The sequence below is a fragment of the Cornus florida genome, unplaced genomic scaffold (assembly GCF_030987335.1).
Source record: "Cornus florida cultivar Cherokee Brave unplaced genomic scaffold, ASM3098733v1 CherokeeBrave_3.0.0_Hap2_Chr02, whole genome shotgun sequence".
NCBI lineage: Eukaryota > Viridiplantae > Streptophyta > Magnoliopsida > Cornales > Cornaceae > Cornus > Cornus florida.
The window spans coordinates 8,133,913-8,149,361 of record NW_026775572.1 but is presented as its reverse complement, the minus strand read 5'-3'; the positions used below and the strand labels follow the sequence as shown (position 1 = coordinate 8,149,361).

Sequence of the window (15,449 nt, the reverse complement as noted above, 5' to 3'; positions counted from 1 at the left end):
TGTCACTACGAAGAACCTGAACATGTGCATTGTATTGAGTTGCAACCATTTTATGAAACTTCTGAAACAATAAGTTCACTTCACCTTTGGACTTCATTAAGCACAACCAGGTCATCTTGGTACAGTCATCAATAAAAGTAACAAACCAACGAGATCCACCTAAAGTAGTGACTTTGGACGGACCCCAAACATCAGAATGTATAATCATAAAAGGGAGTGGACTTTTATGCAAACATAATGGATACGACACACGGTGGTTCTTTGCTAGTTCACAAACATCACAGCAGAAACTCGAAACATCAAATTTGGCAAACAAACTAGGAAATAATTTTTTCAAATAACCAAAGGAAGCATGCCTCAGACGTCGATGCCACAGCCAGATTTCAGATTTTTTTCTCTCCCCCTCAGAACCATCCACGGTCAATGCTTGTCGGAACTTTGGACATCAAGTCCAAGTAATACAGTTTCCCTCGCCTAATACCACAACCAATCGTCTGCTTTGTTTGGATATCCTTAAACACACAAAAATCAGGCCAAAAAATGACAACACAAGATAAAGCTGTGGTTATTTGGAAAACTGACAAAAGATTAGACTCTAAATATGGAACAACTAAAACATAATCTAAATGCAAATTATTAGTGAATTGCAAAGATCCTTCCCCAATAACTAGGATCGAAGTCCATTAGCAGTGGAAACAAATTTGTGTGAGGATGAATTAAGAGGTGAGACCTGTCTAGAATCAAATGTCATATGACTTGTAGCCAAAATCAACACAGTTCGGGTCTTGTTGTCTTTAGCTGCGAACTTGGATTGGCCATTGCAACAATTCGATGTGAAGAATGCCTTTCTGCATGGTGAATTATTTGAAGAAGTCTACATGGATCTCCCACTAGGATGTATGATACCCGAAAAGTATAGTCGGAAGGTCTGCAGGTTAAAGAAATCATTATATGGGTTGAAACAATCTCCAAGAAATCAAAAAAATACGGATGGCTCTGATACTATCTTGAAATTCAAAGAACGAATATAAGACTTCAAAATTCTTATTTGATATTATTCATGATGGTATTACATTCAATTTATAGAGTAATATCTAGCTAAAATAGATAACTAAATATACAATAATCGGGAAACTAATTGCCTACCAATTAGCCCTAAATCAATGAGAAAATAATTTAATCCTACAGCTGTACAATAGGTAAAATCTCAACAGTTGGGAGTCGTCTTGTAATACCCCTAATTTCAAAAGGGATAAAAATGGAATTTAAATTTTATTTTTGTGCATTTTAAATTGATTTTGTATCTATATGCTTATGTGTCCAATTGTTTGTTTATTTTAATTCATTGTGTTATTTTTTTAAATTGTTTGTTTATTTTAATTAAGGGTGTAATTCTTTATTTGTTTGTTTATTTTAATTAATTGTTTTATTTATTTTATGTGTTTTAAGTGATTCGTTGCTTGCTTATTTGATTTAATTAATGGGTTTTATTAAATTAATTATTTATTAAGTATTTAATTTTTGAACAGGGTAATTATGTAATTCCCATTAACTGGGGTTTTAGATACGTTTTAGTTAGGGTTTTTGGAGCCGTCTCATAAGCATCTGATATGTAACTAAACTGGGTTACTTTGTGGGCTGACGAAGTTAGGGCTCTGTGGATTTGGGTTTTAATCTTGCAATTATAAATACCTCAGTATATGTTAAACCTAGGGTTACATATTGTCGTAGCTTTTACACGAAAAAGTCTGCCAAATAGAGAGAGTTACAGAGGGAGCTTTGGTGAGAACAGAGCTGTTTGTGAGAATTTCGACTGGGGTTCCAAGGTTTAACCAAGGAGAAGGAAGGAGTAGAGGTTCTAGGAGGTTAGACAAGTTTCAGTGGATGTCAAAAAAAACTGAGACCAACGGCAACAAGGGTTTGTTTGCAAACCTATTCAGGCAAGTTCTATCTTCCTCTTTCCCTTTGGGCCGTGTTCTGTGCACCTGGATAATCTCTAGGGTTTAATCAAGCAGAAACTGGAATTGATATGTTTATTATGTGTTATATTGTTGGTCTGTATGTGTTGAAATCAATATCTGTTACAGTGTATGTAAGTGTTGTTTCAGTTTTCTGTACTTTAAGCATATGGTTTCTATCATAGCCTTAGTTTCTGTATTTGATTGCAACTCTTGTAGACACAATATAGGAACTCTACTGGGGTTATACAAAAATTATAGGGATGTTATTATTCTGTTTTAATTACGTGTGCAATCTGTTCTGTTTCTATTTCTGCATATAGTTTCAGTTTTGATACTAAAAGCTTGGTAAGTTCAATAGCAACCTTAAGCTTTTTAATTGATTTAAATTACTGTAATCAAACCTTGGAGATGTTAATAGAGTGATAATAAACCTTTAAGATCAGTTTAAGAAATAAACAGAAGGGTAGGGACTGACCAGAGAACGAGCAGATAGGTAAAAACGGAGCAGAAATGAACTGGAGGCTCTCAAGAGGGAGAGAGCCGGCTTTAGAAAGTCAAGAGCCGGCTCCCCTTCAGCAAGAGCCGGCTCCTAGGGAATTGGAGCCGGCTCCAATAGGGGAAGAGCCGGCTCTTCCATTCCAAGAGCCGGCTCCAATTTGTTTTACGTCCAGAAAGTGTTTTATAGGGCTCTGTTTGGTGTTTTGAGCACTGTTTGAGCTTCTGAGTGATTCTAATGAACTGTTGGGACTTAACAGAGGATCTAAGTAGTTAATTCTAAGTGTTATTAAACTTATTGTTGTATGGTTTAAGTCTCTAAGACAAAGGATGAAGCAGTGTAAAAATATACAACGGTGTATGCTACTAACAGAGAAAGGAACTAAATGGCTTGATTAAATTTTAGAAATTTAATGGGACTTCACGGAGGAATTAAATAGTTAATTTTTGGGTGTTATTAAGACCCTAAATTGATTTAAGGTTAATTCTAAATTAACGGATCAAACTGTATAACACTTATGTACAATTGTATACGGTTGGTGGATGGATAAAGTTTTAAATACTTAAGCTTATTTTTAGGCATTCCAGTTGGATTTAATATATTTATAAAATGGTTTTAAATATATTATAGGGTCATTGATGTGTTAGATGTGATCTATGCAGGCTCTAGATGTTAGTTGTTGATTTATTAAATCATCTCCTGCAACTATATGGTTAATTGTTTGGATTTAAATTGCTGAAACACTTAAAAATCTTCTGTAATTATTTGGATATTGGTTTTGGTTTTTAAATTATTGTACTATTATTTATAGCCTGTAATTTACATGGTTTTGGATTTAAGTTATTGGAATACTAAATACTATTCTGCAATGATATGGATGGTTGGTTTTGGACTATAAGTTACGTGCTTATTATTTATGCCTTGTAATTTACCTGGAACTATGTATTGGAATATAATTGCTAAATTCTTATACTTAGTTCGGTCAATTATTTGGAATCATATATTGGATTATAATTGCTGAATTCTTATATTAAATTTGACCAATTATTTGGAATTATGTATTGGATTTTAATTGCTGAATTCTCACATTAAAATTCTGTCAATTATCTGGGTTTGGTTTTGCATTGTAAATTACTTGCTTATCATTTGAATGTTGTAATTTACATGGATATGGAGGATGGTATGCACCGGTATGGGACGGTGGCATACTAGGTATGGTTTAGCTCAAAATGCTAATTCCTACCTTATGGATTTTAATTGGTGAACAGTATGACTGGTTCTATCAATTATATGGACTTTGTGGATTGTATGCACCGGTATGGGACGGTGGCATACTAGGGACAGACTGATTTAAAATACTCAGTCCTACCTATTTTGGAATAAGGGAACGGGTTGTTAAATAAATCCTCCTTATATATGTATAAGTCGGTACGGTTGAATACGCCGAATGACTTATTGAATTTCTTGTGAATGGTTAGGAACGGAGTTTAGATATATATGTTTATGGTACCACGAGTTGAGCTCGAGTCTCAAACTTGTTGGTTAGGGTGCGTATATGCAGTGGATGTGTAGCTGGTTATAGTAGGTTGGGTGTACCCTGTTAGGTCTAGGTACTCATGCCCACCTTTGGGTGCGTATTCGCATGTTGTCTTCTATTCAGGTTGAGATCCCTACTATAGTTCAGTGAAGGTCCCATGGTGTGGATATATATATGTATAGACTGGATAGATATTGTGAGGTATATATGGTGTATCTGCGTATCGGGTCACTGTATGGATTGCAGTTAGATTAGAACTTGTTCGTGGGCCTGACCCACCCTTTTATTATTTTTTTCAGGTGTTCGTCGGTTCTGGGCTGTAGAGCTTGATCGTGCTGAGCAGATACAATTATTCACTCTACTGATGGCGTAGGATTTTATTTCATGTTAAGACTTGGGTTTTGTTCCAGTCTTTTGAGTACCCTTGGATATTTTAGGGGTCCACTAGATAGATTCCTGAGTTGTATAAATTGGAGAATGATTTCCATTCGTGGGGGATCAGTTGTATCAAAATAGTTTTAATTATCAATGGAATTATTTATTCTGAGGTTTTCAATTATTGGATTATCATTCTAGGTTCTTTTCAGCAAAATTTTATTCATTCTTGTTTTCTATATTGTATTCTGTGTTCATTAAATTGCTAATTGTTTTGATATCCTCGGGTAATCGGGCGTGGGCCTGGCCAACCCGCATCCGGAAATCCGGGGGTATCACACGTCTCACCTATGCAAGAGAGCTGTTCGGGCTCAGCCGAGCTTGATCTAGTAGGCTCGAGCTCGACTCGGCAATTTTTTAATAAGCTCGAGCTCAACTTGGTTCGGGCTCGCATGTGTATACATATATTAGGGTAAAGTGCATTAAACATCTCTCAATTAAATACTGCCCTGAACTATAAAAAATGTGCATTTAAGGTCAAATAGTCAAATGGCAGTGACCGGACATACAAATTAACTATTTTGCCCCTATATGAAATGACGTCATATCATGCTTATGGGCTTAAAAAATAATAATCTTAACTACCAATTACATTTGCCAATTTATCCCATCTTTATCATCTTATCTCATCATTATTAAGGGCAAATCCATTATCTCCAGCACACTGCAATTCATCTCTGTAATCATTTGTGAGAAAGAGAGTGTGAGACATATAATATGTAAAATTTATATTCAAAGCATCTCAAACACATAAAGAACAAATAATTCATCCACCCAAAACAAAATTCAAGAGAGAAAAAACTCAAGGCCCAAATTTGTAAACATAAATTTATCTGAAGGGATCAATTATTTACTACTGTAAAAAAAAATATATATATATATATATATTTATCAAACAATAATTCTATAAGAACTTCCAACTTTATGCATTCTAATCTATGAAATAATAATCTTATTAAAAAATTGCTAATCTAATGCACATTCTAAATTTTATTTTTCTAAAATTGAGTATAACAGAAATGAGAAACCCCTAACAATTTGACTTTTCAGACTATTTGAACAATTTAATAAGATTTATGTTATTTGTGGTCACTGCACTCAGCAATTCTGTTGCAATAAATATATATACATATATATATTGCAATATATATATATATATGTGTGTGTGGTAAGCCACCATTCTCTTTCCATTCTTTTTTATTTTATTTTTTGGAACGTTGGCCACCAGACTACGAGTGGGCAGTTTCTTGCCGGAATAATAGAGTATGTATGTAATCAACAAAAAAATCTGTTGTAATTTCCCATGGCTTAGATGAGAATATGATTTGGGCTGAGTTAGTTAATTAAATGGACTTTATTTGTTAACTGGGGTTACTAATTGGGCCGATGAAATATTATGAATTAGGCCTGCACTCGTACATATGGTTGAGTTTTTAAGTACATTTATATGTAAAAATTATGGGCTTTGTTTGGGTGAATTAATGAAATGGGGGTAGCATGGTAATTTGGCTCAAACAGTGAAAGATTATTTTGTGCAACAAACTCTAATGAACAGTGAAAGTACATTCTTCGTATCATTAATTTGATCAATTTTATTTTTTAGAAACTATAAGACTTTGACTACGTAATATTGTAAATATAGGCTCGTAAGTACATTTATATGTAAAATTCCTTATATGTAACAAGAGCTTGCTAAACTAGCCTGAAAAATGATGAGTTCGATTAAACTAATGAGCTTGAGCAGTAACTGTTTATGAACAAATTATTTGAGTTTGAGTAGTAATTTATTTTATATAGTATAAGTTAGAGCTTACTAACCAAATTAAATATTGTTTAAACTCAACTCTATTATTAAACAAGTCTGAAAAATAAACTCGACCTCTACTTAATTATTAAAAGAATGAGCCTGAACACAAACTGTTTATGAAACTATCGGTCGATGTGCAGCTCTACTCGAAATATTTATTTTTGTCATAAAAAAAAAAAAATTGAACCATAAGCACAAAAAATTATGAACAAGCATGTGATCACAGGCGAAGCTTTACAAGTCAGCTGTACATCAAAAGCGAACCTGACCTACTGCAACCGGCCTAATCGGTAGTCAGCCGTTGATATCACACTGAATTAGCAGTAGGACAGGCGTGGAAAGATCTGCACCGTCATTTTCGATTTGCAAACCACTGCAAATCTGGCTCACTAAAGCTTGAAAACATCCATCAATGGTCGACTCCTATAAAGTTCATACTATAATTACCAATGGACCACTGAATTTCAGTGTCATACTACTGTAGTATTTATTTGTCGGCAAGTAAAAGTTCAGCTGAGCAACAAGATTCTTTTTATTCCCTTTTCTTTTTTTATTTTTTTTGTGAAGATTTGATTCGTACGTTCAATGGTCGGTTAGGGTTTTCATTTTTCAGATTAAACAATAGGAGGATTCAACTTCACGCTTCTAAAGTTACAGTTTCTTTGTTTTCTTTTCGCCACGAAATTACATTCAATCTTGTGATTTAAACAACACCCTCACACCTCTCTCTCTCTCTATATATAGATAGACACACACACATATATATAAATAAATTGCTATTCTGAAACAATGTCAGTTCATAATGAAGTTGATATTAGTGTGAATCTTCTGATTCAATCAAATCTCTCTCTCACTTACTCAAACCTCTCTTAATTACTAGTTCTATTTAGAGCTTGATATTGTACGTTCTTTCTCTTTGGCGTATTTGATCGGTCATTGTGGTTGCGTTCGTAACACGAATCTTCTCTCTCATAAAAAAAGGTTATTATTATTCCTGATGAAGCTTCGAGTCGCTAAATAACTGTGATTCACATGCAAATGTCGGAAGTTACAGGATCGAAGTCATGGAGGGACGAGCTCGTGAGTCTCGTAGAGGATTCCGGGATAAGATACACCAGCGAGGCAATCGGAATTTCAACTACGCCCGCTTTTGAAATGAAAAGATCGGGATTCGTCGCCGGAGACTCGCCGGAAGGCGAGTTGGCTGAATCGGAGAGCTTGAAGGATCAGGTTAAAGAATTCGCGAAAGCTTGGGGCGAATTGATTCTTGAATTGGGAAAGGGTTGTAGGGATGTAGTGCAACAGAACTTTGTGACCGAGGATTCTTATGTTGTGCAAAAGATGAGGGAACCAATGGCTAAGGTTTCAAGTAAATTGCGATTTTTGAACGACTATTTGCCGGAAGATCGCGACCCTGTTCACGCATGGCCGGTCATATTTTTCGTCTTCCTCCTTGCGTTTGCAGGTAATTTCAGAATCATTGCATGATTGTTATCACATCAACACATACTAGGGACCTTTTTTTGGCAATCACATTTGCTGCTTATTGGTTGTGGAACAAACTTGATGAATTCTAGCTTATTTGTATTGGTCCTGATTTAGTTTGCAAATTTTGGGGTCATCTACAAAGTTGTCATAATTTCATTTTACAGTGAGGTAATTGATTATCATGAAAAATAAAGGTTGTCCTAATTGCCTTAATTTGAAAAAATCAATCAGACTCCCCCAAAAAATTGATTTAGAAATAAATTAATGCTTGTGGTCTGATTTATTGAAAAAATTTAGTGTCCTCTTTACTCGTTTTCTCTACGGAAATCATTTGCTTATTTCCATTTTTTGAGACAATAAGTTAGGGTTCAAGATTCTTGGGCTAGAAGCCTAGACTATATTCAATCCCAGATTCGTGTTCATCAAAATTGCGTTCTTGATCTCAATACGGAATTGCTAGCAATGGATACCAGCATTTCTTGGGAAATTGAGTTTAGGCTGGGCTTGGGTATAATATAGTTGCTATTGCTGCACCTCAACTCATTTTTCAAATGAGTGACACTTATTTTTATTTTTTATATTTATATTTTCTCTTTTGCTGGGTGGATGACACTTCATCCATTACCTTTTTAATACAGGATGCATTCGGTTTAGGGTTTTAGGGTTTAGGTTTCAGGGCTGAGTTAATTAAACTTTTAAATAAATTTAAAGATTACTTTGCTGTCATCCATGACTTTCAAGGGAGATGAATTTTGAATTCTGTAATAAAAATCTAGGGATAATGATTATAAAGCTTGAGCTTGTATAAAAGCTTGAGGTGCAAGCTGTTGTATCTATAGGTGCCATACCATGTGAAGATACTTAGTTAAGTAATGGGGCAACCTGAATATGAGGGCTTGCTCAAGCTTATGTAAGCTATAGTTGTTCTTAAATTACCCACAATCAATAATGGTGAAATCCTATTCATACTTCACCTTTCTATGTTGTGAATTTGTTCTTACATTTGAATCCTGATAATTCGTTAGCTATGATATTTATGTGTTTCTTCTCTGTATTGTTGGCTATGGGCCTAGAGAGTTCATCACACAATACTGACCATTTTAGTTTTAATACTCATGGAAGGACAAACTTCTTCAATTCTTTCTACTTTTTTGTTGTTATCCCTACTTGACATATTTTTGACAATTTTAAACATGTGCAGCACTGAATGTAAATAATAAACATGATAGCTCAGTTCCACTGGTTAAGAAAGTATACATACATCCTCCTAGTGCTATGCGTATACCACTTCCAGATGGTAGATACATGGCATACCGTGAGCTTGGTGTTCCCGGCAACAGAGCTAGATTTTCTCTGATTGTTCCACATAGCTTTTTGTCCTCCCGGCTAGCAGGTAAATATTTTGTAGTTGCATTTTCAATGATGCATTTTGAATCCTAAAGATGTTAAATCTATTCAGGAAATGCAGTCGAATGTTTGCTATTGGTCAACTTTGGGCAGAATTGTCATGATAACACATTATGATTTTGTAAAATAGTGTTTATTTTTTTATGAAAGGTATACCAAGAGTTAAAATGTCGCTGCTGGAAGAGTTTGGGGTTCGCATGATTACTTATGATCTTCCTGGTTTTGGGGAGAGTGATCCTCATCCCAAAAGGAACCTTAACTCGTCAGCTCTGGATATCTTATACTTGGCAAATGCTATAGGAATACATGACAAGTTTTGGGTGTTGGGGTACTCAAGCGGAGCCATGCATGCTTGGGCTGCACTCAAATACATTCCCAATCGAATTGCAGGTATGCTTTGATATTTGTCTTTTATCATATCTATAAAAGTATAGCATAACCATACTTCTCATTACCTGTTTGGGTAGTTCAAGTGATCTTACAATGAAACCAGGGTTGAAAATTCATTAATGTACCTTAAATTCTGGTCATGACCCTACCACAGCCAACTCCTTCAAAGCCTATAATCCAACCCTCTCTCTCTCATTTATCTTTTTATAGAAGCCATTAATTTAGAAGCTCCAAAAAGCATAGAGAAAATCTGAAGAGTAACACTGGACTTGGCAATGAAAGACTGCAAGACACTTTCCTGGTGGGGGATAAATGCGGGACTAATAAGATGAAATTATGAGGTTTTCTTTTACCGAAAAAAGGAAAGGAGAGAAGAAAAAGGGAACCCCTCATAACCAGATATAGGTTTATGGCATGCCCTTACAATTCAATAATTACTTCTTGTGGTTATGCACGTAATGAACTTATGTTTCCATAGTCGGTTAAGATATATAATTTGGTTATTTGGTGGAAAGGTTTTGTTGACTTGATCTTATCTTTGAGTATTTTACATGTACAATGAAATATATGAAGATTGACCCGCAGGGATTCAAGACCAACTTTCTCTCTCTCGACTTATTGCTAGAAAGCCAACCTCTTTGCATTTAATAATGTACACGATAGAGGCAATGGAGGAATAGGATGATGATGATTATTATATAGCTATTATATTTTTTTTCCTCCTGAAAAAACTAATGTGGGTTCAATCTAGCTTCCTTTTTTTATTTTTTATTTTTTTTATTTTAATTAAGAAAAAAAGAAAAACAACTCTAATAACATATTATCTGGTAATAATTTTCTTTGATATATTATTGCTGATTTTGCAGGTGCAGCCATGTTTGCTCCAATGGTTAATCCATATGAATCTACCATGACTAAGGAAGAGATGTCTAGAACTTGGGAAAAGTGGGTTCGGAGGAGGAAGCTAATGTTCTATTTAGCTCGAAGGTTTCCCAAATTTCTCGCTTATTTTTATCGCCGATGTTTCTTATCTGGAAAGCATGGTCAGATAGATAAGTGGTTATCTGTGTCACTGGCAGAGAGGGTAATTCTATCTTGAATCTCTGCACATATATATTTTTTTAAAATTAAAAATTGATCATATGCACTCCAGTTTTAAATGTGAACTTTCAAATATCTTGAGCTTTAGGTGACATCAGTCTCCATTGTAAAATTGAGGTTTACAGATGACTACTCAAGTGATTTAATATCAGAGAAAAGTTAAAACATGTTCCAACTGTTCAGAATTTATATATTGCTTACTTCAGCAGTACAGAAACTGCAGCAGAAGTCTTAATCAATAAAGAACGCAACAAAAACAGAATGGCTTTAATCACTTTAGTTACAATCAGATTCATTTGGTCTGGAAACTCCTTTGGATTTGCATCTTTCTTCCTAAATGAGATTCTAATTTTTTTCACTGACACCAATTTTTTTGATTGATCTCTTCTATGGGAAAAGAAAACTAATTAGATAACAGATAAAGGCATGCTTGATATGTCCCTATTCATGGCTTTGGAAAAAAAAAAGGGAAACATGATATATAATAGCATTAACAACTGATTCAATTAAAAATTTATTGTCCTGTGATATGCTAAACAGGGTAATGAAGCCTGATGCTTCTTTGGACATCATATTGCATTATTATAAGATTCTCATTGCAGTTTTTGGTGTGCTTATGGGCAACACCCTTTGGGTGTAGCATGTTGTAAACGTCGACTAATAACCTAAGAACTTTAAAATGATATTGATGTGCTAAATCTCGTTATGGCATTCTGACTTCTGGGTTATACCTTAATATTTTTAGTATGCTTTTTAAAAACTTCTAACTATTGCCTCAAAACTGATGTTTTCAGTACAAAGATCTTATATTCTCTTATTGATAAACTACTTCGGAACAAGTTGTTATTATCTGTGATAATACTGTGGGGCATGACTGGCATATAAATTTTACTTGAACCTATAAAGAAAAATCCACAGTAAACTCTGAGTGAAAAATAACTTTTTTTTTTAATCAGATGGCTTGAATAAAAACAATTGCTTTATTTAGGATAGAGCTCTGATTGAAGAACCAAGGTTTGAAGAATTCTGGCACAGGGATGTTGAGGAGTCAATCCGCCAAGGAAATTCGGAACCGTTCATACAGGAAGCCGTGCTACAGGTCTCAAATTGGGGTTTTAGCCTGGCAGATCTTCGAGTGCAGAAGAAGTGCCCAGGGAAAGGCATTCTCCCATGGCTCAAGTCCATGTATAGTCAGGCAGAGTGTGAATTGACTGGATTTCAGGGCCCAATTCATATATGGCAGGTTTGTATTACCGCCCCTCCTCGCCCATTGGATGGGTAATTTTTATGGCTCTTCTTGCTCCAGTCTATTAATTGGCTTAAATATCCATTTACCTCTGAAACTTAGGCTCCAATTTGATTGTAGGATGTGAAATGAATGGATTAATGTTCATGATTATAACATAAATTTAGAATGAATGATTTAGGTTCAAGTTCTAACAATGATTTGTCAAGTATGAATTTCAAATAACAAGGTGGGAGGTGTTATTTGAAATTCATTTCCGCAAGGATTCTAAGTACGCAATGATTACAATGTGTCTTCTACCTCTAGTTCAATATCCCCTTGATTTTTAGCATCCAACCTCAATTATATATATATATATTTAAGTGAAAGCAATTCTTTTTTACTCTGAGACATTAAACATAATAATAACTTAGTTCGGAGTTCTATTGGTTTGAAATATTAATTCCTGCATTTCATCAATGCTGAACAGGGAATGGATGATGAGGTGGTCCCACCATCGATGACTGACTATGTGGCTCGGATTCTACCAAAGGCCATTGTGCATAAGCTCCCTGGTGAGGGCCACTTCTCCTATTTCTTTCTCTGCGATGAATGCCACGGGCATATGTTCTCCACCCTTTTTGGAAGCCCACAAGGTCCAGTTGAGAGCACCGACCAAACTCGGAGATCCCAAGGTGATATGGAAGAGTCCTCTCTTGATACTGTTTCTTCCGCAAAATCAGCCCATTAATTATAATTTGCACTTTTCCTGAATCATGATGTAAATAACAAATACAACTGGTTTGCTCCTTTTCTCAATGGAGCATGAAAGGTCAGATTTTGCATCCTTGTTCTATTTATAATTTATTTGGACTACAGATAGCTTTAACAAGAGATGGTTGAGAAGCAATTAAGGCTATACAATCTTGATGCAGTTTTTTTCTTTTCTTCTATGGTGGAATTTGTATCCCCATCAGTAATCAACACTTTCTTCACTTGTTATGTCATATGATCAGCTCATTTTGCCCTTTGTATATAAAAACATGCTATTTGAAAAAAAAAAAAAAAAAACTAGGCTGAGTAGCAAGTCAAAAAGGCAGATTCACATGTGTACCACTTCCATGTGATGTTTTCTTTTTACTATGTCGATTAGTTGGAGTTTTCTGATTGAGAAGCATTTCGGCTCGAATGCAGAACGTGATTGCATTGCTCTCTTTATACTTTAGGCGGTGTGTTGTGTTGTTGCCAGAGCTTTATTGGTTCGTGTGTCACATTCAGTCATAGTATTTATAATACATAGATTCCTAAAGCGTCTTTGTAATGTGTTTGTGAAACCTATTACAATGATAAGTTTCCATGTCTGTCGTGTGTTATGAATCAAAATTATGTAGTGAAAACCAATACTGTATACTAACCACTCGAACAAGTAGTTTTTACAAAGAAGAGAAAAAAAAGAAATACTGATAAAATTCAATGAAACCCTAGCCTCATTCAGTCATCGTAAAAAGTACTATACATCTTGAGAATTCATATGCATATTATTATTACATTCTGTACCTGCAAAGTGGACAAGCATTGGCCTGTTTAAGCCACTTGTAAATGCAGGGTCCATGGAACTGGTGCATGCAGCCCATGGCACTAGCTTCTTCCCCGACCTCCATCTCATCCTGACACACCCCGCAAACGTGTCCTTCTTCCTCTACCACCACCTGGGTCAGGCTTTCGAGCACCGGATCGATGGTGTCCGCCAAAATTCTCCCTAGTTGAACTGAAACTCTATCCTCGATCTCTGTCAACACCTCATTGAAGTCTCGAGCCGTCGCCTTGGCTCGGGACATGGCCAACTCAAGTTTCTTGCGCTCCAAGCTTATCAGTTGTAGTTGCTCGTTATTCAGCTTCGGCCCCGACTTACGATCAAGAACATGTCTGTTGCCGGGGCTTTCGCTGTCGCCGGAGTCCACATGTCTGTTGCCGGAGTCTGCCAGTCCGTTGATAATATTAGCCCAATTTCTTGCTATATCAATTTCTTCCATGAGAATAGTATGCGTGTGTAGAGAGAGATTTAGAGAGAGAAGTCGAACAGAAAAAAAAGAAGATAGAATGGGTTTTATAGCTTTGTTGATGGGAAGGTCGGTAGTGAATGACTATGGAGAAGCGGCGCCAACCTTGAAAAACCCTTCTCCAAGTAAGTACAAAACACGTTGAATAACCCTTCTCCAAGAAACGCGTACAAATCACTCATTTCTCAATGATATCTACATGTCTCTTGGTTGTTTAACCACATCTTAATATATATATACGCACATACATGTATAGAAGCACAATTACACAAAATGTTTTTCATCATTTATATATGCACTTGCACTGTATATCACACATAGCATCTATTTTTAATTGTTTTTAAGATGTAATACTTCGATTTCTATTTTTTTATTTCAGAAATTCAAAACAAGTGTAATATATATGCGAGTATAATGTACATTTGTACTAACCTAAATATGATTTGTGTCCTCCATTGCAGCTGTGTCGAACGGCGAAGACCACTGATAGAGCAGCTGCTGCTTCTTCGGGTTAAAACTTATATTCTTTTATGTTTAATGTGTGATATTTCGATCTTTTGAATACCAATTGAAAGCTTTCAAATACATTATTAAATTTTATATTAATATTGACCTTTTTAAAAAAAATTGGTTAGGACAATCATGGATAATGGGTCATCTGGAGACACTTCTGACTTCTGAGGATATAAATCAAAGTTTAATCTCTTTTCATTATTCTACTTTACAATCAAGTATTTTTATTATATATGTATTTTATCTTAGTTTTTCATTGTTTTAATTAGATATAAAAATGCTCAAGTGCAAGAGCTTTATTAAGCAATCATGGCAAGACCCTAAAGTATAGCTTTTTTAGTGAGAATTTTTCATCTATCTATTTCATTCTAGTTGCTAGTTGTGAACTTTTTCTCTTTGAGCCCTCGTTTTTCTACACACACAAACATACACTCACTCAACATTTAAGTAAGTATCATTAATTGTGCCTTTAAAATCTTATTAACAATAAGTTTTAATATATATATATATATATCTTCAAGGATATGTATACACATACACACACACACACATATATCTTTTTACATGCAAGTATATATATCTTCAAGGATATGTATACACATACACACACATATATATTTATACATGCAAGAGGTCACATATATAGACGGGTCAACCCACATCCATAAAACTATAAAACCCATTATTACACCACAGACTCACAGGTTGATTGAAAATAGCCATTTTAGCTACACCAGACTAGTCGTCGTACTCGGCAGGAATGTTGACATTCCCTTCCATTTATTTTGTTTTTCTTATTTTTGTTAGACAATTTTTGGCCCCATTTTATTCAGTTATTGTCCGTAAATAAATTTATCTGGCTTGTCTTTGTCACCGTAGATATAGACATTTCTTTTTTTCTTATTATTTTGTTTTTATTATTTTTTCTTTCCTCTTATCCAGTTATTGTTCAAATAATTAAAATTTTCCTTCACGTGTCCCCCAAGCAAAGACAAAAAGTATGTCAAAATCATTACAGACCACACTTGG

The 15,449-nt window shown here is 35.0% G+C and overlaps 1 protein-coding gene across 3 annotated transcripts; it reads left to right on the top strand.

Moving 5' to 3' along the window:
• The first annotated feature begins 6,580 nt into the window (after positions 1-6,580).
• On the top strand, positions 6,581-14,621 carry LOC132293450 (uncharacterized). 3 transcript variants are annotated; one of them, XM_059790941.1, is made up of 7 exons: positions 6,581-7,701; positions 8,926-9,117; positions 9,282-9,521; positions 10,388-10,605; positions 11,611-11,865; positions 12,338-12,542; positions 14,369-14,621. In XM_059790941.1, the coding sequence occupies exons 1-7, from the start codon at positions 7,269-7,271 to the stop codon at positions 14,392-14,394; spliced, it is 1,569 nt and encodes a 522-aa protein (XP_059646924.1). In that variant the 5' UTR covers positions 6,581-7,268; the 3' UTR covers positions 14,395-14,621. The 3 variants fall into 3 exon arrangements, 2 of the variants coding, with proteins under 2 accessions (XP_059646924.1, XP_059646923.1); XR_009477834.1 differs by having other exon boundaries at positions 6,583-7,701; positions 12,338-12,679; XM_059790940.1 differs by lacking the exon at positions 14,369-14,621 and having other exon boundaries at positions 6,583-7,701; positions 12,338-12,757.
• The last annotated feature ends 828 nt before the right edge of the window (positions 14,622-15,449 follow it).